The 25,264-nt window shown below is 37.5% G+C and overlaps 1 protein-coding gene across 1 annotated transcript in view; it reads right to left on the reverse strand.

Moving 5' to 3' along the window:
• The window catches only part of DNAH3 (dynein axonemal heavy chain 3), a 208,920-nt gene that overhangs the window by 47,093 nt on the left and 136,563 nt on the right, over positions 1-25,264 (reverse strand). The window contains exons 43-49 of the mRNA XM_068524531.1: positions 13,812-13,915; positions 11,360-11,654; positions 9,602-9,781; positions 2,401-2,524; positions 2,163-2,319; positions 1,774-1,917; positions 139-805 (exon numbers count right to left, since the gene is read on the reverse strand). Of these exons, the coding sequence (XP_068380632.1) occupies positions 139-805; positions 1,774-1,917; positions 2,163-2,319; positions 2,401-2,524; positions 9,602-9,781; positions 11,360-11,654; positions 13,812-13,915 (1,671 nt within the window). The remainder of the gene's footprint in view (positions 1-138; positions 806-1,773; positions 1,918-2,162; positions 2,320-2,400; positions 2,525-9,601; positions 9,782-11,359; positions 11,655-13,811; positions 13,916-25,264) is intronic.

A 25,264-nucleotide genomic window follows, 5' to 3' on the forward strand; every position in this document is an offset into this window, starting at 1 on the left:
TTCTAGGCACTGACCCGTGGGCGAGTGAGTGCCTTGGCTGGATCATTCCTGGCACCACTGTAAGAGGAACGGGCTTAAGGCACAGGAGATCCTGAAATACCCAGAGGAAAAGGGCAAACTGAATTTGCTTCTTCTTACCAAGGACAATGTGAAGGTTGTTTTTCACTCTCTCAATAAAGAAGTTATACATAGAAAGAGGAGTGGCTTCGATCTTCTCGCTTTCTGTCCTTGCTGCCATTTGCATCTTCTCCACAAGGTCAGCCTTCTCGTCAGCGGGGAAGATGTTGGGCACGTCTCCCGTGTTCAGAAGCACGTTGATGTCCTCAATGAATGACTCGTCCTTGATCTGGTTATCGGTGAGGAGGAACACAGTACTCTTGGAGGCCACACCGACCTGTAGCATGACCTTCTTCAGGTCCTCTCGCCAGTCATTGCCTGAGTAGCTCTTAGTGATCTCGATCTGGTACAGCTCATATGAGTTCATGAATGTGGACAGTTTGCTGGCACTTTGCCGCCCACTGCCCCCAATGCCCACCAGGAGCAAGTGGCCTTTGTCCTGCTTCAGGACCCTGCATATCCTGGAGATGTGCTCAATGGTGAACCTGAACATGACCAAGGACATGGGGGCCTTGCTGATGTTGTTGAACTCTTCCAGGTAATACTCCATGACCATTGTGAGCTGTTTTAAGTCAGTGATCTCATCATAGATTTTTTGGTCACTTTCTGGCTTGAAGAAATCTCCAAAGAAGAGGCTACGGATATTATCATCAACTATCTTTCCAGTGGGTGACAGGTGGATGAGGACCTGTGGGAAAGGTAAGTCTCAGTTAGGCATTCAGCCAGTAGCCCCAGCCACCATGGTACTGGGAGGTGTAGAGGGAGGGAGTAGGGGATGTATTTGTTTCCTCTGAGCATTCTTCAAAGTCATGGTTCATCAACAGTTTTTTTTTTTTTTTCTTTAAACAAAATGTGTGGATCTCGTGGTTGTAAAGACTATGATGAAAGGACATTTGAGAAAAGAGTGTGAAAGCAAGGGTCAATCTGTTTGCTAAGTGATTAAAACATTGGTGGTCAGATTGTAAGATCCTAAGAGGAGGTAGTCGAAAGATGGCATCATTTTTAATGTACTTGCTCCTTCACCAAATAGAAGTGCAGGCATTTCCCTGGTCCCCACTCTGTACCTAGAGTAGAAATGTTTTAGATGCCTCTTCTTCCTGATATTAGAAACTGGCAGTGCTTCTGCACTTGGCCTCTGGATGCAACATGAAACACTTGCAATTTTTTCCATGGAGAAATCGTAGCTTCTTAAGAATAGAGGTAGAACTAGATGATGCAAATACACAGGCTTAAAACTTTTCTTATATCAAAATAGAAAAGAGAAAATATTTACAAATGGGAAACCATGACAATCTTTCACTCGGGCTTTACCAGGGCATCAATCAAACCATGAAAATTCATGGTGTATTTATTTCTCAACTCACAAATTAACTGACCTTGAAAATGCATTTTACATTAGTCATAAATAATAACATCATATCCTAAACCATAAGTTTGAATGTATCCAAACTTATATGTTACCAGGGAAGTGAAGTGAAATTGGGCCAACTATTATATCACCAAATCGAGTGACTAGTTGGCTCAATACACTGTTTCTTGAGATTCAGAAAGTGGAGCTGTAAGTCTCTAGTAGGAAGACAATCTGAAATCTGAGACTAGCATGATCAAATATTTGGGGCAATTTCTGAGGCTAAATGATCACAGGGTCTGGCTTACCTTTTCCACAGACTGCTTGAAGCAATTGGAGGTGGTTTCCCTCACCGTGTTGAAAAAGACCTGTCTGTCCTCATGATCAATCAGACGGTCATAGAAGACCCGGTAAACCTCATGGATCCAAAGCCGGATAAATTTTTCTACATCCTGAAAATCCAGTTAATTATTTGAATAAATGGCAGGTGGTGACTGAGGTGGTAGTTCTCAAATAGTTTCTAAATCCTGGGGTCGATATGGGGCTTTAATGAGATAATGCTTACAAAATACTTAGCACAATGCTTAGCATAGATTAAATGCTTGATAGAAGTTAGATATTACTCTTATCATTGTATATTCCATGTAGCCAAGGATATCACTGAATGAACTTGATAACAGAAATGATAGCGGCTGACCTGCAGGTGGGTGTGAGGGCAGAGCAATACCCCTTGGATCACCCGTGAGAAGTCCCGCAGGTTAAAGACATAGTGTGACTTGGAGGGAGTTGGCAAGAAATTCTCCACTGCAGCTTTATAAATTGTCATCGTAGCTTGTACCAGCATCTTTCCATACCTTGGGAGGAAGGAGAAGGCAGACCAGTTAAAGAGGGGCCAGAACTGAGGACCCCAGGCCAATAACACAGGAACCTCTTACCTTAAGAACATCACATCAAACCCTTTTCCAAAGTGCCAGTCAGCGATTGAACTGAAAATCTTGGTTAAAATGTCATCCTCAAAGGCATTGATGGAAATGATATTCAGATGGCGAGTGAATCGTCCTGGAAAACATGCACAGGTGTGAGTGTGCATATATTCTCACACTTACCTACTGGGCCTAGAGATCCTGAGATATAGAAGAGTTTTCCCTCTGCCTTAATGTCCTAGAGCTGTGCTGTCCAATATGGCAGCCTTATGAAAATTAAATAACATTAAAATTTATTTCCTCAGTCCCACTAGCCACATTTCAACTTCTCAAGAATAACATGTGACTAGTGGCTGTCGTATTGCACAGCACAGATACAGAATGTCTCCATGACTGCAGAAGTTCTGGTAATAGAGCTAGTCCAGTGCTCAAGGTTGTTAAAAGGTGAAGGAAATATATGATCATTGTAAAATAATCAAACAATTCAGAAATACTTTTATAGAAAGTATCCATTACCTCCCACACATGAAATCCATTCTCTCTCCCCTCCCCACGGTTAGTCTGACATTCTTACATCTCTGTATCTGTATCTAGGTACCCAATGTTAGATATCCATATATTTATAGTTATACTATGTATCAGCTTTATTGAGATGTAATTCACATACTATACAATTCATCCATTTAAAGTACACAATTCAATGATTTTTTAGTATTTTAGTTGTGCAACCATTACCACAGTCAATAGCAGAACATTTACATCACCCCAAAAAGAAATCCTTTACCCACTAGCAGTCACTCCCCATTTCCCTGCAGCCCGTGGCAACTAACAATCTATTTTTTGTCTCTATAGATTTGCCTGCATATCTTTTCTTAAAAGTATTTTTCTATATAAAGTAAAGCACAGATATAGAAAACCACACAAAACAAATGTATAGTTTAGTGAATCATTATAAAGTTAACATCCTTACATCTACCATCCATGTCAAGAAATACAACTTTGCCAGCCCTCCATAGAAGCCCCTCCATATATCCCATCCCAATCACAGACCTCTCCATTTCTCCCTCCAAAGGTTGCCACTATCCTGACTTTTAAAGTAATTGCTATCTTGCGTCTTTATTAACCATGTGTTCATTTCTAGATACCAGAGTTTAATCCCGCTAATTTAAAAAAATTGATATGTCTTTTAAGTCTCTTTTAATCTATAGGTTCCCCTCTCCAACCCTTTCTTTTATCTTCTGTCTACTGAATAGCTGAACTGTTTGATCTGTAGAAGTTTCCACAGTCAGGATTTTGTTGATTGCATATTCATGGTGTAGTTTATTTGGTTTCTCTGCCCTTCGTATTTCCTACCAATTTGCAGCTGTATCCAGAGACTTAATCAGATTCAGGTTCCATCTCTTTGGCCAGACCATAGGTGGTGGTGTAGTCCTTCATCAGAGGGCACATGATGTTGTCTCTCCCTCTGCAATGTTGGTAGCTACTGATTCTCAATGGCTAGATCCATTAATTCACTGAAGTTTGCAAAATGGTGATATTCTATCATTTCTCTTTCATTTACTATATAGTTTATTAAAATATTAGGAATATTTTTAGAAAGGGACACTTTCCTTCATCTACTATTTGCTTATACAGTGGTACACTTCATATAAGAAAGTCAAAATAAATGCTTGCTTCTTTCCATTTATTTATCAGTTTTCAAGATAATGAACTGGTTTTTTATCATCCTCTGAAGATGACCAGCTATGATTGTTATTACTGATTCATAGATTTAAATATCTTTCGATAAATTTCAATCCATTTAAATTACTATCATTGTTGAAGCTCAAATTTCCCCATATTTGCCAGTTAGAGCCTCCTTGTGTTGTTAACTGAATGCTTTTGACATGACTCTGTAGTCTTTGAAAGCTTTCTCATGATTGGATACATGAAAACGTTACAGGCATATATGAAGACGTTACAGGCATATCTTGTATATTTCCTGCCCCAGACATGTAATAAGCCATTTCTCCAAGAAGCCTGGTTTATCTTAGTAGGAAACTGGATTTCAAGACCACAGTCTGGGTGCTACGAATTCTTATTGTTAATGAGTTGGTTATTACTTTTTAGACCTGGAACATGAGTCAGTACTGATATTTCAAATTTAGGACTCCAGAGCTTTTTCTTAACTTCTTCTATATTACATCTTGATTTCCTTTTCTCCACACTGAGTCCTGGTTCTCAAGGACACAAGGGACAGTAGAAATAGAAAATGCTATAGTTACTCATTCATATAATCCCACTTTATACATACAACACACTCAGAATAAGAATATACAACCGCCACCAATTACAATAACTGAAGAGTTTAAAACTTCTTGTATGTGCTATCCTCATTCCACTCCATTTTCAACTGTTCAATATCTACATCATCAAATCATATAGGCTTTATATGTTATAATCTCTCCCATGTAGTCTTAGTTCAACAAATAACCACATTAAGTAATGCTCACTACCAGTTGTTATATTGATCTCTTTATAGCTATTTTGATCATGTGAAACCCATTTTCTAATAGATTCCTGAGAAAGGGCTTACGGAAATAAGTCTCTGAGTTCTTGCATGTTGATAATAGTTTTTATTTTATACTTGAAGGTCAGCTTTGCTGGCAATAAAAGCCTTGACTCTCATTGTATTCCCTCAAGTATCATAAATATGTTATTCCATTTTCTCTAGCATAAAGATTGCAGTTGAAAATTCTTAAGATGATCTAATTTTCTTTTTCTTTAAAGTCCAGTGATTTTACTAGTTTTGGTAATGATCATTTTTGAGTCTGTATTCTTAGGTACACAATGTACTTTTTCAATATGTAATTTTCAAAAATACTTTTTTTGGGGGAGCATTTTATTGGATTATAGCTTTTATTATTAGTTCTGTTTTCTTCTTTGAAGAAACTTCGGTTTTCTTCTTTAGACACTCCTGTTAGTTGTATGTTGGATTTTCTCTACCTAACTTTAATATTTGTTACTTTCTCTCAAACCTTTTAGTTCCTTTCTTCATTTCTTGAAAAAAAATTTATTGTGATAAAATATACATAACATAAAATTTACCATTTTAGCCATTGTTTAAGTGTACAGTTTAGTGGCATCAAGCACATTCACATTGTTGTGTGAACATCACCACCACCTATCTCCAGAATCTTTTCATCTTCTGCAACTGAAACTCATTAAGCACTAACTTCCCATTTCCCTCTCCCTAGCCTCTGGTAACAACCAGTCTACTTTTTGTCTCTGTGAACCTGAGTACCTCATATAAGTGGAATCATACAATATTTGTCCTTTTGTAACTGGCTTATTTCACTAAAATAATGTCTTTAAGGTTCATCCATGTTGTAGTATGTCTTTATATTTTTTCTGATTAAAAAATTCCTTCTAATTTTTTATTTCTTAAGGCATTACTGATTGTATTTATTCTATTTTTGCTCCTTTTAGTTTTGGCTTCATTTCTAAGGTAACTTTTTTTCGCTAATTCTTGAGTGCCATCATTCATTTCTAAGTTTTTCTAATTCTGATTTATGTCATTCTTTCCTGTCTTGTATTATCTCATCAATGTCTTTCAGATTATTTTGAAGTAATAGATTAAAGTTTTTAAAGTATGTCTTTCTCTTGTGCTTTTGAAGTAGGGGTGTTTTTCTCTATTCTCTTCCTTCCTACATTAATTTTTATGAAACATGACCTCAATACTTTTCTTTGCTCATTTTTATATATGCAATTAGAGAAGGCTTGACTCAGATGGCTTTTCTAACTCCACAAAGTTTCCTTTTCTGTTGATTTCTTAAGTGTTCAAAAATATAGTGACTTGCTTTCTGAACTTTCCTGCCTCTGTTCCTCTCTCTCACTCTCATTTTGACCTTCTCTTTCCTTTGTTTCTAGTAATCTTAACTTGCTCAATTCTGATTCAACTCCAGTTTCTCTTCAGTGTAGGGTCTCGCCTTGTATGGGAGACCTGGGTGGTTAGTTTCAAGAAATCACAACTGGCTATAATGCTCTAGTCCCTCAGAGCTCACTGCAGGTTCATTGTGCTTACTTGTTATTTGAGAAGGTAAAAGTCCTGCCAACTTCAGCTCCTGTTCTCAAATTGGCTGCCATGCTTATCAGAGAATACCTGTTTGCTACTTTTGGTTTCAACCATTCTCAGGTCTGTTAGATGTCTCAATACTTCCCTCTGCTTTCTCCCACACAGATGCAGATAACATGTGGGTCTTGTAGCTGCCAGTGGTTTGTTCCCACCAATTATACTTTAGAATATGTGGGGAATACTCTGCCAACTAGTTTTGTTGTAAATGTTGTTTATAGGTTTTTGGTTTTGCTATCTAGTTGCTCTGTTTATGGGAATTCGGGAAGAGCCAAAAATGATGATTCTGGCACAGTTGCTGCCATTTTCCCCAAAACTCTTTTCAATATATATATATGGCATTTTTTTTTAAAAAGGAAAATATATATGTCAGTACATAAGTATTTATATATATATATATATATATATATATATATATATATATATATACACACACTCCACTATACTTATGTATTGACATATGTAGGTTTTTCTTTTTTTAAAAAAAATGCCAGAATAATATTTTACACATTGATCTGGAACCATCTACAGTTGTGTGAACTTGAGAAACTCACTTACTATTTTGATGATAAGGATACTAATAGTACTTAATGTTTGTTAATGTTACCTAAACCCAGATCAGTCTTCTGCCAAGCCATACTCTCAACCACCATACTATATTGCCTTGAGCTTCAGGTTTCCCATCTCAGCCCTGAAAGCTGGCAGCTGGTCTGGCAAGTATCAGCTAGGCTGTTAGTTCTCCACTGAACAAAATTTCATTAAATATCAACATCAGATGAGGTCACTCCCTAGCTATGATGGAACAAGATAGAAACAAGTTTGCTCTGAAACCATGAAAACTACCCCCTTAGCTAATATGAGTGACTCTACTTCTTTACCAAGCAGAGAAAAAATTAAGATACCCACTCATCAAATTGTCCCCACTTCCTGAGATTACCCAATCCCAAACAGAGTCCCTGGTTCCTTAAGCCTTTCCTCACATCACCCAGCACAAGCCCATTTAACTCTCTTTCACCAGGCACTCTTACTCTCATGGTTCTCAATGCTGTACAGACACCCTTTCTGCAGCAAATTAATAAACCCAATTTCACTTGACTACAGATGTGTTCCTGGCAGACTTTGGGCACTGGTCTTTATTATAGGATCTTTTCAAATATCATATTATGTGACATAGCCTGAAAACTGTCAATTGCTGCACAAATGTTAGTAATTACTCTTTCCATGATATGTACTGGAAACAGATATTCCCTTTTGAATAGATTTCCACCCCCTGCCAGTTTTATTGAGATATAATTGACATATAACATATATAAGCTGAAGGTTTACAACATGATGATTTGATGCATATAGATATTGCAAAATGATTGCCACAATAAGGTTAAGTAACAATTCCATTGTTGCTGTTGTTGTTAACTAGAGTCACCATGCTATACATTAGATTCCCAAAACTTATTCATCTTATAACTGGAAATTTGTACCCTTTGACCAACATCTCCCCATTTCCCCCATCCCCTAACTCCTGGCAACCACCATTCTACTCCTGTTTCTATGAGTTTGGCTTTTTTAGATTCCACATGTAAGTGATATTATATAGCATTTGTTTTTCTCTGTCTGACTTATTTCACTTAGCATAATGTTCTCAGGGTCCATCCATGTTGTCACAAAGGGTAGGATTTCATTCTTTTTTATGGCTGAATAATATCCCATTGTGTGTGTGTGTGTACACATCTTCTTTACCCATTCATCCATCGATGGACCTTTTGGTTGTTTCCATGACTTGACTATTGTGAATAATGTTGCAATGAACATGGGAGTGCAGATATTTCTTCAAGATAGTGATTTCATTTCCTTCAGATATACCCAGAAGTGGCATTGCTGGATCATATGGTAGTGCTATTTTTAATTTTTTGAGGAACCTCCTACTGTTTTTCATAGTGGCTGCACCAATTTACATTCCCACCAACAGTGTACAAGGGCACTTCTTATCTCTTGACTTTTTGTTAATAGCCATTCTATCAGGTGTGAGGTGATATCTCACTGTGATTCTGATTTTCATTTCTCTAATAATTAGCAATATTGAACATCTTTTCATGTGCCTGTTAGCCATTTGTATGTCTTCTTTAGAAAAATGTCTATTTGAATTCTCTATCCATTTTCAAATCAGATTGTTTGTTGTTTTGCAATTGAGTTGTATGAATTCCTTACATAGTTTGTATATTAACTCCTTATCAGAGAGATGGTTTGCAAATATTTTCTCCTATTGAATGACTAGGTCTTAGAGAAAAGTAATATACCAAGTTCCTCTCCCTCTCACTAGTGAGAGAAGTGTTGAATTTATAGACGCTAAGTGCCTGAGATCCTGTTATATTCAAACCCAAGGCAAAGGTACCCCTGGAATCTATACTTGAAGGTGATGGGTTTGTGTACCCAAGTAAAATCACCCTGCTTATCTTCCTTATTTTACAAATGAGAAAGACAAATGCCACAGGGGACAGCAAGGTCACAGAATCTTAAGTCTGGAAATGGCATTAAGATTCTTAACCAAGGATGTATCTCAGAATAAAAGTATGAAAATCTGTAGACCTAGATGGATCAAGTTGTACCTGAAGCAAAATATATTCCTGAAGTGTTAGATGACAGGGGAAAAAATCTTATTTACTTGTTTGTTTATTATCATTATGATTTTGCTTAGGCCACTTGGGTTAGGTGTTCTATCTCTGGCAATCCAAAGAATTGTAAGAAACACAACAGGTGAAATCTGTCACGCACCCTTAGTTGAGAACCTCTGATCTAGCCTCCCTCCTGGAACACATTCTGTCCACACTGAACTCCCCTCTTCATGGGACTCTCTGTTCCTCTAAGCCCTAGCCAAACACTCCTCAAATCTTCTTTTCATCTTCCCATCCTATTTCATACAACTACCAACATGAAATATTCAAATGTCACTCCTTGAAGCTAACTCAAGTGTCTCTGGCTACAGCCTGAACACACCTTTCTCCACCTTCCATCAGGACGAGTGCCCTGCACCAACCCTCCATTCATGAAGGTGGTCTGGCTCTGCAGGGGGTGGGTGAAGAGTAATGAACTCTCTCCTTCACATACCAGTAATGTCATTTCTTCCTCCACCAGGGGGGCCCATGGCTGTCACAAGCAGCACATCAACGATGTCCAGCTTGTTTGTGTCTTTCTTGTCAAACCAGTAACCGTGGTCAATCCATTGCCTCAGGAGCTCAATGGGGGGCTGGGCCCCATACACCTCTTTGGCTGGCATGTTGAGGTCATCTGGGGAAAGAAGCCATGGCCACAGATTGTAAGTCTATGGGATCCTTTGCTCTCACAGGAGGTAGCAGATGATTATCCCTCCATGGGAGAGTCCGTGCCCAGTTGTTACATCCTCACTCTAGGCAGGGCTCAGCCAGTGGACATTCTCACCATAATGGAAGAGCTTTTCCTGGGTTCTGGGCTCTCCTGCTTTATTGACAGATTGGCATTAACAAACAGACATTTAATTTTTTCCCATATTTCCTCCAGGGTAGGGATTGATTTTCTAAAATAGCATATTGCTCAGTCCTGGCACATAGAAGGCACTCAATAAACTCCAATGAACATTGATTAAATGCCCAGTTTTGTGTCATGTAAGATTTTAGGAGTTTTATACATATTATCTCATCTAATCAAAATAATGACTTTATAAGGAAGAGAGTATTACCTTTATGTTAGAGGTGAGGAACTGAAGGTCATGGAATAATATGCTTAGGGTCACAACATGCTTAGGGTTAAAAAGTGAGATTTGGACCTAGGTCTTTTTGGCTGCAAAGCTTAATCTGTTTTTGGATATACCATAAAAATGGGAAGGGAGAAAAGACTGGATGAAAGGAGAAAGGGGGAAAAGAAAGGGAAACGAAATAGGATCCCTGCCTTTAAGGAGCTGTTGCTAATTGGCAAGGATATAAATACATGCAACATTTACTATCAATACATGAATTTTAAAGACAGGACATGAGATAACCCAGAAGGGCAGGGCATTACTATTACTAAACGAGAATTTTATGAGTCAGCAGTAAGAGAGTAGAAAAGATAATGTATTTGGCACCAAGAAACCTGGTTTTGGCTCGTGGTTCCAGAATTTTCTAGATGTTTGACCCTGAACAGGGAATTTAACCTCCGGAGCCTCAATTAACTGACTAGTAAAGTGATAATGGTGGCTAATAAACTGATGGGGCCGTGAGGCTCAAACAAAATAAATGAGGAAGTGCTTTGTAAACATAAAATCCTGGGAAAATTCAATGTGCTTACTTCACAAATATTTATTTAGCAACTATTAGATTTCTTCATATACTGATAACATATTTATCTGGCACATAATGGAATAGGAGCTCATGACAAAGTGTGAGTTGCTTCTGGAGATGCAAGAGGGCAAACACCACAATCCCCTTCTGGACCTAACTGCTTCTCACTACAAAGTAACTTTGCCTGATCCACGGGCTCAACTTCATTCCAGGAGAAACTGGGATCCTCCCTCAGGCAAAAAGGGCTGGACCTTGCCTCTCTTACTGAAAATTTGGCTTATAGTACATGGTTAACAAATACTTGGTAATGAATGAAGGAAAGGACAGGAAACAAAAAATGAAAGAAGGAAGAGAGGGAGGGAAGGAAGAGAAGAAGGGATGGAAAGATGGAAGGAAGGAAGGAAGGAAAATAGGAGGGGAGGGAAGGAATGCTGAATTATATTAACCAGAAATATTTTATCTCCCAGAGAGAGTAAAAGGACTATACAGTGGCCCTACAAGGGGAGATTCTGTTTTGCTGCAGCTTAGAGTAGAAGAATTTGGTGTGTCCAGATCCAGGCCAATGCCTTACCCACAAATACCACTGCTTTCTTCCCTATGGGAGGCCCAAAAAGGCCCTTCCGCCGTCGATCCAGCTTGGACATGATGATATCCTGGGTCTGACTGGCTGAAGTTCTGGCAGAGAAATTGATGCAGTTGGGCAGATAAGTATTTTTGGGAAGGCGGAAAAGGAAGTTGTTGGTGATGACTGATTTGCCAGTGCCCGTGGGTCCTACGAACAGCATTGGAATCTCATGGTCCAGGTAGGTTTTCAAGAAGAAGGACTGCCGGGCTGTTTCCATTGTGGGGATGATGAGTTCTGAGACCTGTGCCACAAAGACATGGTGAGTCTTGGTACTGAGCCCAGGAGATTGGGTCTTGGAATTCAGGAGACTTGGGTTCTATCCTTACTATCCATTCAGCTCCATCTCTTATTTATCTTTATGATTTTGAGTATTTTACCTCTCCAGGGGCCTTAGTTTCTTCATCTGTAAAATGGGGATAATAATGGCACCTAGTTCACTGAGCTGCTTTGAGGATTAAATTAAATCTTGCACGTAAACATGGGCATTTTAGAGGTGAGGAAAGTCTGTTTTAGAGATGACGAAACTGAGATCCAGAGCTCACTTACACACCAAGTAAGTGGAAATGCAAGGATTTTAATTCCAGCTTGTCTGATTCCAAGGTTTATATTCTTAACCACTGAAATGTCATATTATAAACACCAATTACAGTAAGGATGGGTCTATAGCTACTTCCGTCTGAGACCATTGCTCTGAACCAAGCTGTCTGCCTTGCCCCAGGAAAGATCCACCTCCCATACGCCACCTATACTGCTTGTTCAAGAAGGGTTAGGTGTGACCCTTGACCCCCATCCCCTGTGCTTGTTCCTCATTTGCTTTTCCTAATGCTCAGATTCTTGGTTGTTCCTATTAACTCCTTTTCCAATATGGAAATTGCAATACTATTCCTGGTATTCAGGCTCCAATTGGGCTCTAAGGGCTTGGTCTTGAGCTCCTGGAATCCCTATTACTTATATGTCTACTACTTATATGTCTAGACTAGAAGGGGCTAGTGAACATGGAGCCACTGTGTTGTGCAACTCTAGGGAGCACCATTCACACTATGGTTTATGTAAATGGTGCCCCTAAAGCAAAACTAGACCATAATGCAAGTGGCACCAACAGGGATTGTGCAACATGGTGGCCTTGTGTATATTGGTAGACAAAGTCTTGGCTTCTTTTGATAAATAATTTGATCAAAGTAAAAGGAGCAGATAGAACAAAGGAATTGAAGTGGTGAGGAAGAGAATTAACAGGTGTTGAGCTATGGATGTTTTGCCTCTGTTATTCCCTGCAGCTTTCCCAATAACCCTCTGAGGCAGGTGTATTATTAGCTCACTTTTTCAGATGAAAAAATTGAGACTGGAGGATGGCTGGCTAACTTGTCCAAAGCCACATAGCCAGTAAGTGATACTGAATGCAGAACCAGGTACCAAGCCTAGGAATTTAAAGCAGGTTTTGTTTCATAGATTTTTATTTTCAGGGGCTAGAACAATTTTTTGACAAAGGAAAAATTCCCAGCAGAATTAAAATATTTTCTGCATTGGACTTTTATTTGTATGAATCCAGCAAGATTTCAAAGCCCTGGAGCTCAGGTGATGAAGCTCTTTAAGGAGAATGAAAGTTTAGGGCCTCAGTGCTGTGGGGTTCTTTACAAGACTCAGCCTCCAGGGTGTGTCCTGAACTCAACACACATTCGCTCCTGCTTATTGCACCCTTTTCACAAGCAGCTGTGCTCCTATCTGGTGTCTGACTTTGTCATCAATATTTCCACTTTCCCATCCACCTCCTACTACTCTATCTGGGGCCTGAACAATCTACAATCACCCCCAGAAAGATAAATTATGTCCACTAGATAACTGCAAATAGAGGCATGAAATTCCACCTCTGGAAAAAATTTTCCACAAAGAAATGAGCAGGAGTTGTAGGTGAATTGTCTGCTAACCAGAAAATCTATTAATCAGCACCTATTTTTCTGAGAATTCTGATTAAAGAAATCTTTCTCTGGGGATTTTAAAGAAAAGGCAAGGATCTTTTTGGCTGAGATATCTGAGAGGTGGACTGATGACCATCTGGCATTATAGACAGTGATAATAATCAGGATAGCAACAGCATAATCTAGCACACAGTGTGTGCCACAAATTCATGTATAATGTCTTCAATCCTTGCAGCCATCCTTTAGGTATTTTTTTCTGCTATTGTGTAGTTGAGTAGATTGAGGCAGAGAGAGTGAAGGCTGAGTAAGGAATCTGGGACTCTCTGATTCTAAAGTCCATGTTTTGAAGGCTCAGTCCAGCTCATGTTTGAACCTTTTTCTAAAGTAAGTTCTTAAAAATGCTAACACAGACCTGCTGTTAACCTCTCCACTTTGCTGAATATCAGGTCATTACCAAAGGTCCATGGCCAATAACTCTCTTTTACCTTTGCATCTGCTGGGATATTTTCCTCCTCTTTGGTGATATACTCTGTCCATGTGTACCAATGTCCACCACCTTGCTTGAGGAAATAAAAATCATAGATGCTTCCTGGACCCAAAGAAATAGAATAGGTTATTAGTACATCAGGGGTTTACATTTCATATTTGAGGTATTTAACTACCTCAGCTACAGGCATCTGAAATGTATAACTACCAGTACTGGCATAGTTGTGTAATGGTATAACCTGGAACAACACCTTTTAAAGAGGAATAACTTTATTATATGTATAAAAATAATAGGTGCTAATTATACAAATAATTATTCTTAATAATATAAAGAGGAAGTATTGAAAAGAACAAAAAAGGAAGAAAACAAATCGCTCCAAATCTCACATCTAGAGATAACTTTTGATGGCAATCTTTCCAGTCCTCTCTCGAGGCACACAAACGTATTAAAGATGGAAGTATAGGTAGATGAAAGAAAGGATTTTATTAGAATAGGATCATTTGATATTATATATCATACACTATGTATATATATGATTTATATTAATACAACATAAAATATAATAATATATATTTTTATATATTATACTATTAAAAATAAAAACATTAAATATAATTTTACTTAAATTAGAAGAAAAGGAGACTAAAATGAAACTGAAGGACCTGCTGAACTTCAGATAATCATTATTCACTACAAGAGATATTGGTTCCTAAAAGTGTTTTTTTTTTTTTAATTCAATTGAGGTATAATTGACAAATAACATTATATTAGTTTCAGGTATAAAATATAATGATTCAATATTTATATATACAGTGAACTGATCACATTATAAAATTATATTAATAAAGATTGTATATATAATATATAATGCATATAATGTCAAATGATTCTATTCTTATAAAATCCGTCACCATACATAGAATTTTTTTTCTTGTGAGGAAAACTTTTTTTTAATTGAAGTACAGTTGATTTACAAAGTTGTGTTAGTTTCAGGTGTACAGCAAAGTGATTCAGTTACACATACATATGTATATATGTATTATTTTTCAGATTCTTTTCCATTATAGGTTATTATAAGATATTGAATATAGTTCCCTGTGCTATACAGAAGGCCCTTGTTGATTATCTGTTTTATATATGGCAGTATGTATATATTTTTTAATAAATTTATTTATTTATTTATTTATTTTTGGCTGCATTGGGTCTTCGTTGCCATGTGCAGGCTTTCTCTAGTTGTGGTGAGCGGGGCCTACTCTTCATTGCAGTGAGCAGGCTTCTCATTACGGTGGCTTCTCTTGTTGCAGACCATGGGCTTGAGGCACACAGGCTTCAGCAGCTGTGGCACGTGGGCTCAGTAGTTGTGAATCGCGGGCTCTAGAGCACAGGCTCAGTAGTTGTGGCGCAAGGGCTTAGTCGTTGCGTGGCTTGTGGGATCTTCTGGGACCAGGGCTGGAACCTGTGTCCCCTGCATTGGCAAGTGGATTCTTAACCACTGTGCCACCAGGGAAGTCCAGTAGTGTGTATATGTTAATCCCAAACTCCCAATTTATCCCTCCCCCTCCTTTCCCCTTTGGTAACCATAAGTTTGTTTTCTATGTCTGTGAGTCTATTTCTGTTTTACAAATAAGTTCATTTGTATCATTTTTTTAAGAGTCCACAAACTAGTGATATCATATGATATTTCACTTTCTCTGCCTGACTTCACTTCATATGATAGTGTCTAGGTCCATCCATGCTGCCATAAATGGTGTTATTTCATTCTTTTTTCTGGCTGAGTAATATTCCATTGTATATATATGCACCACATTTTCTTTATCCATTCCTCTGTTAATGGACATTTAGGTTGCTTCCATGTCTTAGTTATTGTAAATAGTGCTGCTATGAATACTGGGGTGCATGTATCTTTTCAAATTATATTTTCTCCAGGTGTATGCCCAGGAGTGGGATTGTTGGATCATATGGTAACTCTATTTTTAGTGTTTTGAGGACCCTCCATACTGTTCCCCATAGTGCCTGCACCAATTTACATCCCCACCAACAGTGTAGGAGGGTTACTTTTTCTCCGCACTCTCTCCAGCACTTATTATTTGTACACTTTTTGGTGATGGCCATTCTGACTGGTGTGAAGCGATAACTCATTGTAGTTTTGGTTTCCATTTCTCTAATAATTAGCGATACTGAGCATCTTTTCATATGCCTCTTGGCTATCTGTATGTCTTCTTTGGAAAAATGTCTATTTCGGCCTTCTGTCCATTTTTTTGACTGGGTTGTTTTTTTTTTGATATTAAGCTGTATGAGCTCTTTGTATAGTTTGGAAATTAATCCCTTGTCAGTTGCATTGTTTGCAAATATCTTCTCCCATTCTGTAGGTTGTCTTTTTGTTTTGTTTATGGTTTCCTTTGCTGCGCAAAAGCTTTTAAATTCAATTAGGTCCCATTTGTTTAGCTTTGCTTTTATTTCCATTACTCTAGGAGATGAATCCAAAAAAATATTGCTGCGATTCATGTCAAAGAGTGTTCTGCTTATGTTTTCTTCTAGGAGTTATATAGTATCTAGTCTTACATTTAGGTCTTTAATGCATTTTGAGTTTATTTTTGTATATGGTGTTAGAGAATGTTCTAATTTCATTCTTTTACATGTAGTTGTCCAGTTTTCCCAGCACCATTTATTGAAGAGGTTGTGTTTTCTCCATTACATAGTCTTGCTTCTTTTGTCATAGATTAATTGACCATAAGTGTATGGGTTTATTTCTGGGCCTTCTGTCCTCTTCCATTGATCTATGTGTCTGTTATTCTGCCAGTACCATACCTTTTTGATTACTGTAGCTTTGTAGTATAGTCTGAAGTCAGGGAGCATGATACCTCTAGCTCCATTCTTCTTTGTCAGGATTGCTTTGGCAATTCTGGGTCTTTTATGGTTCCATATAAAATTTAGGATTATTTGTTCTAGTTCTGTGAAAAATGCCATTGATAATTTGATAAGGACTGCATTGAATCTGTAGATTGCCTCGGGTAGCATGGTCATTTTAACAATATTGATTCTTCCAGTCCAAGAACATTATATATCTTTCCATCTGTTTGTCCATCTGTCTTCAATTTCTTTCATCAGTGTCTTACAGTTTTCAGAGTATGGGTATTTTGCCTCCTTAGGTAGGTTTATTCCTAGGTATTCTATTCTTTTTGATGCAATGGTAAATGGGATTGTTTCCTTAATTTCTCTTTCTGATATTTCATTGTTAGTGTATAGAAATGCAACAGAGTTCTCTATATTAATTTTGTATCCTTCAACTTTACCAAATTTGTTGATGATCTCTACTCATTTTCTGGTAGCGTCTTTAGGATTTTCTATGTATAGTGTTATGTCATCTTCTAACTGTGACAGTTTTACTTCTTTTTCAATTTGGATTCCTTTTACTTATTTATTTTTCTTCTCTGATTGCTGTGGCTAGGACTTCCAAAACTATGTTGAATAAAAGTGGAAAGAGTGGGCATCTTTGTCTTGTTCCTGATCTTAGGGGAAATGATTTCAGCTTTTCACCATTGAGTATGATGTTAACTGTGGGTATGTCATATATGGCCTTTATTATGTTGAGGCTTGTCCCCTCTACATCCACTTTCTGGAGAGTTTTTAATCATAAATGGATATTGATTTTATCAGAAGCTTTTTCTGCATCTATTGAGATGATCATATGTTTTTTATTCTTCAATTTAATGTAGTGTTCCACATTGATTGATTTGTGGAAATTGATAAATCCCACTTGATCATGGTGTATAATCCTTTTAATATATTGTTGGATTCGGTTTGCTACTATTTTGTTGAGGTGTTTTTGCATCTATGTTCCAAAACAGATCTATTTGAGTCCAAAGTCTATGGTCTTTCTGCTTCCCCAAACTGAGGTTGGAGACCATGAAAGTAATGCCAAGTCTTCTGTTTATGTGATTTTCTCCTGTACTGTTCAGCAGCTCTGTAGTATGAGTGGAAAGAAAAAAAGGGGTGGTGTATTGATCCAAGATAGAGGTTTTGCCAGGTGTGTTTGGCAGGAGGACAAGGGAAGGAGGGAGCAGAGGTGCTGATGAGAGAGAAAGGTGGAGGAGGTGGGCCTTGGGGGCCAAGCTGGAGGGGAGGGCTGGAGGGGCTGGTAGGTAGGGAGACAGCAGAAAGGTTGCGGGGGGGGGGGTGGCAGAAGCCAGTTGTAGCAGAGCTGGAGAGTTACAGGGCTACAAGGTTGTTTGTGAGAAGTCAGGATGCTTGAACTTGGATTCTGAGTTGCCTTCCCACTCTACCAATTCTTCCAAACTACAATCATAGTACCCATCTGGAACCACTCCCCACCTTCCCCACAAAAGTGACACAAAGTTCCTATGATCCTTTTTCCCAGTGAAGTCCCTGCCTCTGTAATTGGTGGGTGTCTTTTTCTTTTTTTCACTTTAAGATGAGGAGTGGGAATAAGAAGGGTGTCAGGGAAGGACCTGGCCTCCCATCCAACTGTTCCTTACTGACTCACTGTGGGGCCCTGGGTGAATGACTCCCTTCTCAATTTCCTCATCTAGAGAATGCCATGAGAAGTCTATGAGATACTGTTTGCAAAGCCTGCAGAATGAAATAAAATTTTTTTTAAAAAAAGAGAAAAACCTTCTGAAGTGGACATGGAGAATTACCCAGGCCCCGGCAAGACAAATGCTAGGCCATGTGATTCACAGCAGCAGTGGGCATGACAGGGCCTGCCCCATTGCCCAGCCAGCCAAGCTGTAAGCACAAGTGACTTGCTTCTCTCTCCACAGGACTCGCCTATAACTGGCCCAAAGAGGGCAGGCTTGGTGGTTGTAGGGTGTATGTGTGTGTGAGCGAAAGTCTTGAGCTTCAGTTAAAGGGATGAAACATTTCAGCCCATCAGTTCAAACATTTCAGTTCATCAAACATTTCGGTTCATCAGTTTTTTCTGTGATGAAAACTTTTAATATTTACCCTTTTAGCAAGATGCTTCTTAATTTAAAAATATTTTTTTAAGCCATTAGGGCTTAAAGTCATTATAATTTTAAAAATAATTTAATCCAACTTTGTTATTATATTTTAACTTTTTATTGTGAAAAAATTTAAAAATACACAAAAATAAGGAGAATAGTATAATAAACTGCCATGTACCCATTATCTAGCTTCAATAATCTTCAACATTTTGCAACTCGTCTCATTCATTTCCCCAACACCAACCACCACCATATTCATTTTCCTTCCCTCCTCACGTCCTCCCTCCCTTTTGTTTTCTTTCTTTGTCTGGAGTATTTTGAAGTAAATCCTGATATCACATTTCATTTGTAAATACATGTGACTCGATGTTAGACCAGTTTCATTGATTCCTTTATGAACTATGACGTGATTAACTCTCACTCTTCCTTCTCCTCTCCTTTGGTTCCTTTTATTGTTCTTGATGATATAACTTTTACTTTTTCAGGGATTATAACACTGACATTTTGTTCTGCAACTATAATTCTCCCATTCCTTAGTCTTAGGTCTCTATTTAAATAGGTTCAACACTCAAACTCAGGGCTTTTAACACAGACTATTTAAGAGTTTTTTTTTTTTAATTTGACAAGTACACTCTGCTATGTTTATTTATTTATTTTTATATTTTATTTTGGCTGCACCAGGACTTAGTTGCAGCACGTGGTATCTTCGTTGCGGCATGCAGGATCTTTAGTTGTGGCATGTAGGCTTCTTATTTTCGGCATGCAGGCTTCTCAGTTGCAGCATGCATGTGGGATCTAGTTCCCCGACCAGGGATCAAACCCTGGCCCCCTGCATTGGGATTGTGGAGTCTTACCCACAGGACCAGCAGGGCAGTCCCCAAGAGTTCTTTATCTTGGTTGATTTGTTAGTTGGCTGATTTCATTTTGTATTTCCAAGAAGGGACTTATCAGGGCTCTATTCTCTCAGATCTTGCATGTTTGACAATGTCTGCCCTTTGTATTTGAACCGTGACTTGGCTGAGAGTAGTATTCATATGTCACATTTTCTTTCCCTCAGAATGTTGCAGACCATTGTTCCAGTGTGTTTTCTTGCATTCGAGGTTGCTGTGTAGAAGTCTGAGGCCCATCAGATATTTCCACTTTTATTGATTTTTCTTTCCTATACAGATGCGTGATGGAATCTCTTTTATCCTGGAAGTCCAATAATTTAATCATATTATTTCTTTTGGTCAATTATTCTGTATCAGTTTTTCTTGGAATACAGCATACTCTTAAAATTTACAGAAGCAGTTCTTCATTTTAGGAAAAAGTTCTGCATTTATATCTTAGTATATATTGTCTACACTATTTATTGGGTTACCTACTAAAGGAATTAGCACTGTTTGGTCTCCATATCAATCATATTCTTCATAATTGCTCTTAGACTTCGTCTTCTGTAGCAAGTGTAGTTATCTGAAACCTTTCCTTTAAGCCATTTGTTAGCTGTCTAGACTTGTATGCTTTATTCCTTGCTGGTTCTAATTTATTAGATCGTTAATAGCATTGTTTAGCTCTCAATTTGTTTCTTTGGTTTCTCAACCCCTCTTTTTCTCTGATTCTGTGGTTTTATCACCTCATCTACAAACTTTTAAATGACAGATTTATTAAGATATAATTCACACATGATATAATTCACCCATTTCAATTGTACAATTCAATCGTTTACTAAAAATACATGTATGTATGAATATACTAATATTCACAGAGTTGTACAGTCATTACCATAATCAATTTTAGAACATTTCATTGCACCAAAAAGAAACCTCATACCTCTTAGTTGTCACCTCCCAAATCCTCTTCTCGTCCCTCATCTCCCCACTTGCCCACAACACTAGGCAACCACTAATGTACTTTCTGTCTCTATAGATTTGCTATTCTGGACATTTCATATAATTGAAGTCATCCAATAGATGTTCTTTTGTGATTGGCTTCTTTTACTCATCATAATGTTTTTAAGGTTTACCCACGTTGTACCATGTATTATTACTTCATTTCTTTTTATTGTTGAATAATGTTTAATTGTATGGATATACTATATTTTATTTATTCATTCATCAGTTGATGGACATTTGGATTGTTTCCACTTTTTGGTCATTATGAATTATGCTGTTATGAACATTTGTGTACAAGTCTTTGTGTGGACATCTGTTTTTATTTCTCTTGGGCATATATCTAGGAGTGGAATTGCTTGGTCATATGGTAACTCTATGTTTAACTTTCTTTTGTTTGTTTAACTTTTGAGGAACTGCGAAATGCTGTTTTCCAAAGCTGCTGTACTATTTTACATTTCCATTATAACATGTGAGGGTTCCAATTTTCCCACATTCTCACCAACACTTGTTGTTTTCCATCTTTTTTATTATTCTCATTGTAGTTGTGAGTTGGTATCTCGTGTTTTTGATTTGCATTTCCCTGACAGCTAATAATGCTAGTAATGTTGAGTTCTTGTCGTGTGCTTATTGGCCCTTTATATATCTTCTTTGGAGAAATGTCTATTCAGTTACTTTGCCCATATAAAAATTGTGTTATTTATCTTTTTATTATTGAATTATAATACTTCTTTATACATTCTATATACAAGTCCCTTATCAGATATATGATTTGCAAAAAAATTTCACCCATTCTGTGAGCTGTCTTTTTACTTTCTTGATGTTGTCCTGTGAAGCACAAAAGTTTTTAATTTTGATGAAGTTCAGTTTAGCTATTTTTTCTTTTGTTGCTTGTGCTTTTGGTGTCCTAAGACATTGTTGCCTAGTCCAAGGTCATGAACATTTGCACCTATGTTTTCTTCTAAGCTTTCATAATTTTAACTCTTGAATTTAGATCTTTGATCCATTTTGAGTTAATTTTTGACTATGGTGTAAAGTAGAGGCCCAAATTCATTATTTTACATGTATATATTCATTTATTCCAGCACCATGTGTTGAAAGGATTATTCTTTTTCCATAAAATTATCTTGGTACCCTTGTCAAAAATCAAGTCACTATAAATATGAGGGGCTTATTTCTGGACTCTCAATTCTATTCCATTGATCTATATATCTATCCCTTTGCCAGTAGCACATTGTTCATCTATAAATTTTAAAAATTAAATTTATATTATTACTAAGTTCTTGCAACACAAATATTTTATGTTTCTTAGGTCATGTTTTTCTTTTAAATTCTCATTCTCTGTCTCTGTCTCTTTCTTTCTGATGTTCTTATTCTGATATAATCAGGTAAAATCTTGACATTTTCCCCACCATTATCTAGGGTGAGTTTATTTCCCTCACTTTCTTGGCCACAATTCAAGGACTGGTGTGTGGATTTGTCTGGATTTCTTTTCTGTAGCCTGAGGGTACAGGGGTTGGGAAAAGGAAATACTCAGTTGCCCTTACCAGGAAACCTGGGCTTTGCACTCTCTTTCTAAAATTTGGCCAATTTTCCAGAACCATGGGTCCATCCCACTCCCACCCCAGTTAGAGACATGATTCACTCCTGAAAAATTCAGCTCACATCCCCCACCCAGCATGGAGCTCTGGAAGATGCAAACCCTGGTAGTTTCTCCCACTCCTAATAAGGTCCTACCAAATTATGGAGGGGTTTCATGCTCAAAGGTTTCTCTTAGACATTTTTTTTGCAGCTGTCCTGTCACCACTGCCGTTTGCTTTTTCCACACTGGTGATTGATTACCAGTGAGAAGTCTCAGAATTTTGTCAACTCATACCCTTTCCTCTCAGCATCACTTTTAGAAGGACAATGGGGTTGTGGGTTCTGGGTTGAGAGATACAACATGCAGGATCTTTTGTTTCTCTCCTTATCCTCTACCTCTCAATGTTTAAAGAATCAGGCTGTAACTGGGAAATTTTTAGGCTTAAACTGTTGTTATTGGTCATATCATTATGTATTATAGGAGAGAGTTTCTATTATCCTACGTCACTGTGCAGCTCTACCTAGAAGTCAATCTGGTACAACACTTTTAGAAAGCAATCTGGCACTATGCTTACAGAGCTACAAAAATGTCTCTACTCCAAGTCAGAAATCACATTCTGGGAATTTTCATAAGGAAATAATTCATAATGAAAATAATCTCTATACATGAGTATACAGCACCATCTGTGATAACAAAAATTTGAAAATAATTTACATGTCTCACATTAGAAGACCAGTCAAAATTATGTCTTATAAAATGAATGGAATATTTTGCAGTCATTAAAATGATAATTACATTATTTACAAAACAGAAATAGATGCACAGACATAGAAAACAAACTTATGGTTACCAAAGGGGAAAGGAGGGGGGAGGGATAAATTAAGAATTTGGGATTAACAGATACCACTATATCTAAAATAGGTAAACAACAAGGACCTACTGTATAGCACAGGGAACTATATTCAATATCTTGTAAAAACCTGTAATGGAAAAGAATCTGAAAAAGAATAGCCATATGCATATATATATGTGTGTTTATATAAATATATTTATATATATATAAAACTGAATCACTTTGCTGTACACCTGAAGCATTGTAAATCAATTACACTTCAATAAAAAAAAAAAAAGAACTAGGGGCAATGATGTAGATGCACATTCTAGAGAGATGAAGTGACCTTAAGAAGAGAATTCACATTATCTAGAACTAAGAGGAAGATAATGAGATATATACCCAATTAATACTTAAGTAAAATAGAAAACTAAAAAATGAAGTTTTAAAATAAATTATCTATTAAATACTTTAAAATGATAGCTACAAAATCTAAGTATTAATATAGAAAAATGCACTCAAGAAACAATGACAGATAAAATAGAAGAATAAAAAATGGAATATATGCCATTATGGCAACTATATAAAGAGATGAAAGCAGATGGACAAGATAGAGAAAGATATTTTGAAAAGTGAAATACTTGTGATGGTGTGGTATGAACAAAAATATTTTTGATCATTTTTATTTAATAGAATTAAATTGTTTTTATAATAAAAAAAGAGATAGAAAAAGCATGATTCAGAAAAGCATTTATCCCCTTCTCTTGCTGATGTTATTAGCTAGAGTTAATCTGTGGCTTGATACAGGAACATTTCGGCCAAAGAGAAGAGGTCCAACTGAGTAAAAGTGGATTTACTGCTGTGTGATCTTGGCCAAGGTTACCATTTGCATATCTGTAAAATGGGCTTGATTTTATATAAAGCTTAGAGAATCCCTCTGGAAGGTGAATGAGGTATATGTGTCAGACATTTAGCATAGCTGTGGGCACACAGAGAGGCACTTGAGAACATTTAGCTCTAGGTCTGTTTGGTCCTCATCAGAGTAGTGCTCCTGTTCGCTCTGCACTGTGATTTTAACTCAAACTCTGATGCAAGTGCAGGGGTGGAATGGGGAGAATAGTGGTAGAAATCCAGGAAGACAAATCAGTTCTATCACCTCTGACCACCCCTTGCCCCAGCTGTTTTCCTCGCCTTCACTTGGAAGAACAAGATAAACTTCAACAGAGAGGTGAGTGGGTTTTCAAAAGACACACAATGGGGGACTTCCCTGGCAGTCCAGTGGTTAAGACTTCACCTTCAAATGCAGGGGGTATGGGTTCGATCCCTGGTCAGGGAGCTAAGATCCCACATGCCTCATGGCCAAAAAACCAAAACATAAAACAGAAGTAATACTGTAACAAATTCAATACAGACTTTAAAAAAATTGAAAAACAAACAAACAAAAAAAAACCCAAAAGAATAAAGGGAAATTTAGCACTTCTGGACAAATAAAGATCAATGTTAGATGATGTTAACCCAACTTTGAGGGAATTCCCCAAAGGACTGCTGGCTTTCCTTAGTGTGCATTCCCCAATACAGTTCCTTCAGCACTTATTTGAGAGATCCATGTGCCCCAAGGCTCCTAGATCATGAAAAGCCCAGAAAACAACATCCCATGAGGTCAGAGAAGGCCTCCCTGGAGCTCTCACCATGAGAATTTTAAACCCTGTGGAAAGGCTAGAAAGACATTTTAAGCTTTTTAAGATGGTAATAAGAAAGTAAAATCAAAGCCAGATCAAGAGGCCACATACTACATGATTCCATGCATTTGAAATGTCCAGAAAAGGCAAATCTATAGAGAGCAGATGAATGGTTGCCTGGGGCTGAGGATGGGAACAGGGATTCATTGAAAATGGGCATGAAGGATCTTACTGGGGTGATCAGTGTTCTAAATTTGTTCTAATGTTCCTATATTCTAAAATTGGATTAGACAGTTGCACAGCTAGGCAAATTTGCTAAAAACCACTGATTTGCTCACTTAAATGAGTGAATTTTATGATATGTAAATTATACCTCAATAAAGCTGTTATATTAGAAAGAATTCACCCTTGGCAATTAAAACAAATCTTTGGATTCAAATGGGTTCTGTCTAGGAGCTTTGTAATTTCCTATTGTACAATACTTAGGAAGGCACAAGAGAAAGGAGTGGAATAATGTCACTGAAAA

This window comes from Eschrichtius robustus, chromosome 16 (genome assembly GCF_028021215.1).
Source record: "Eschrichtius robustus isolate mEscRob2 chromosome 16, mEscRob2.pri, whole genome shotgun sequence".
NCBI lineage: Eukaryota > Metazoa > Chordata > Mammalia > Artiodactyla > Eschrichtiidae > Eschrichtius > Eschrichtius robustus.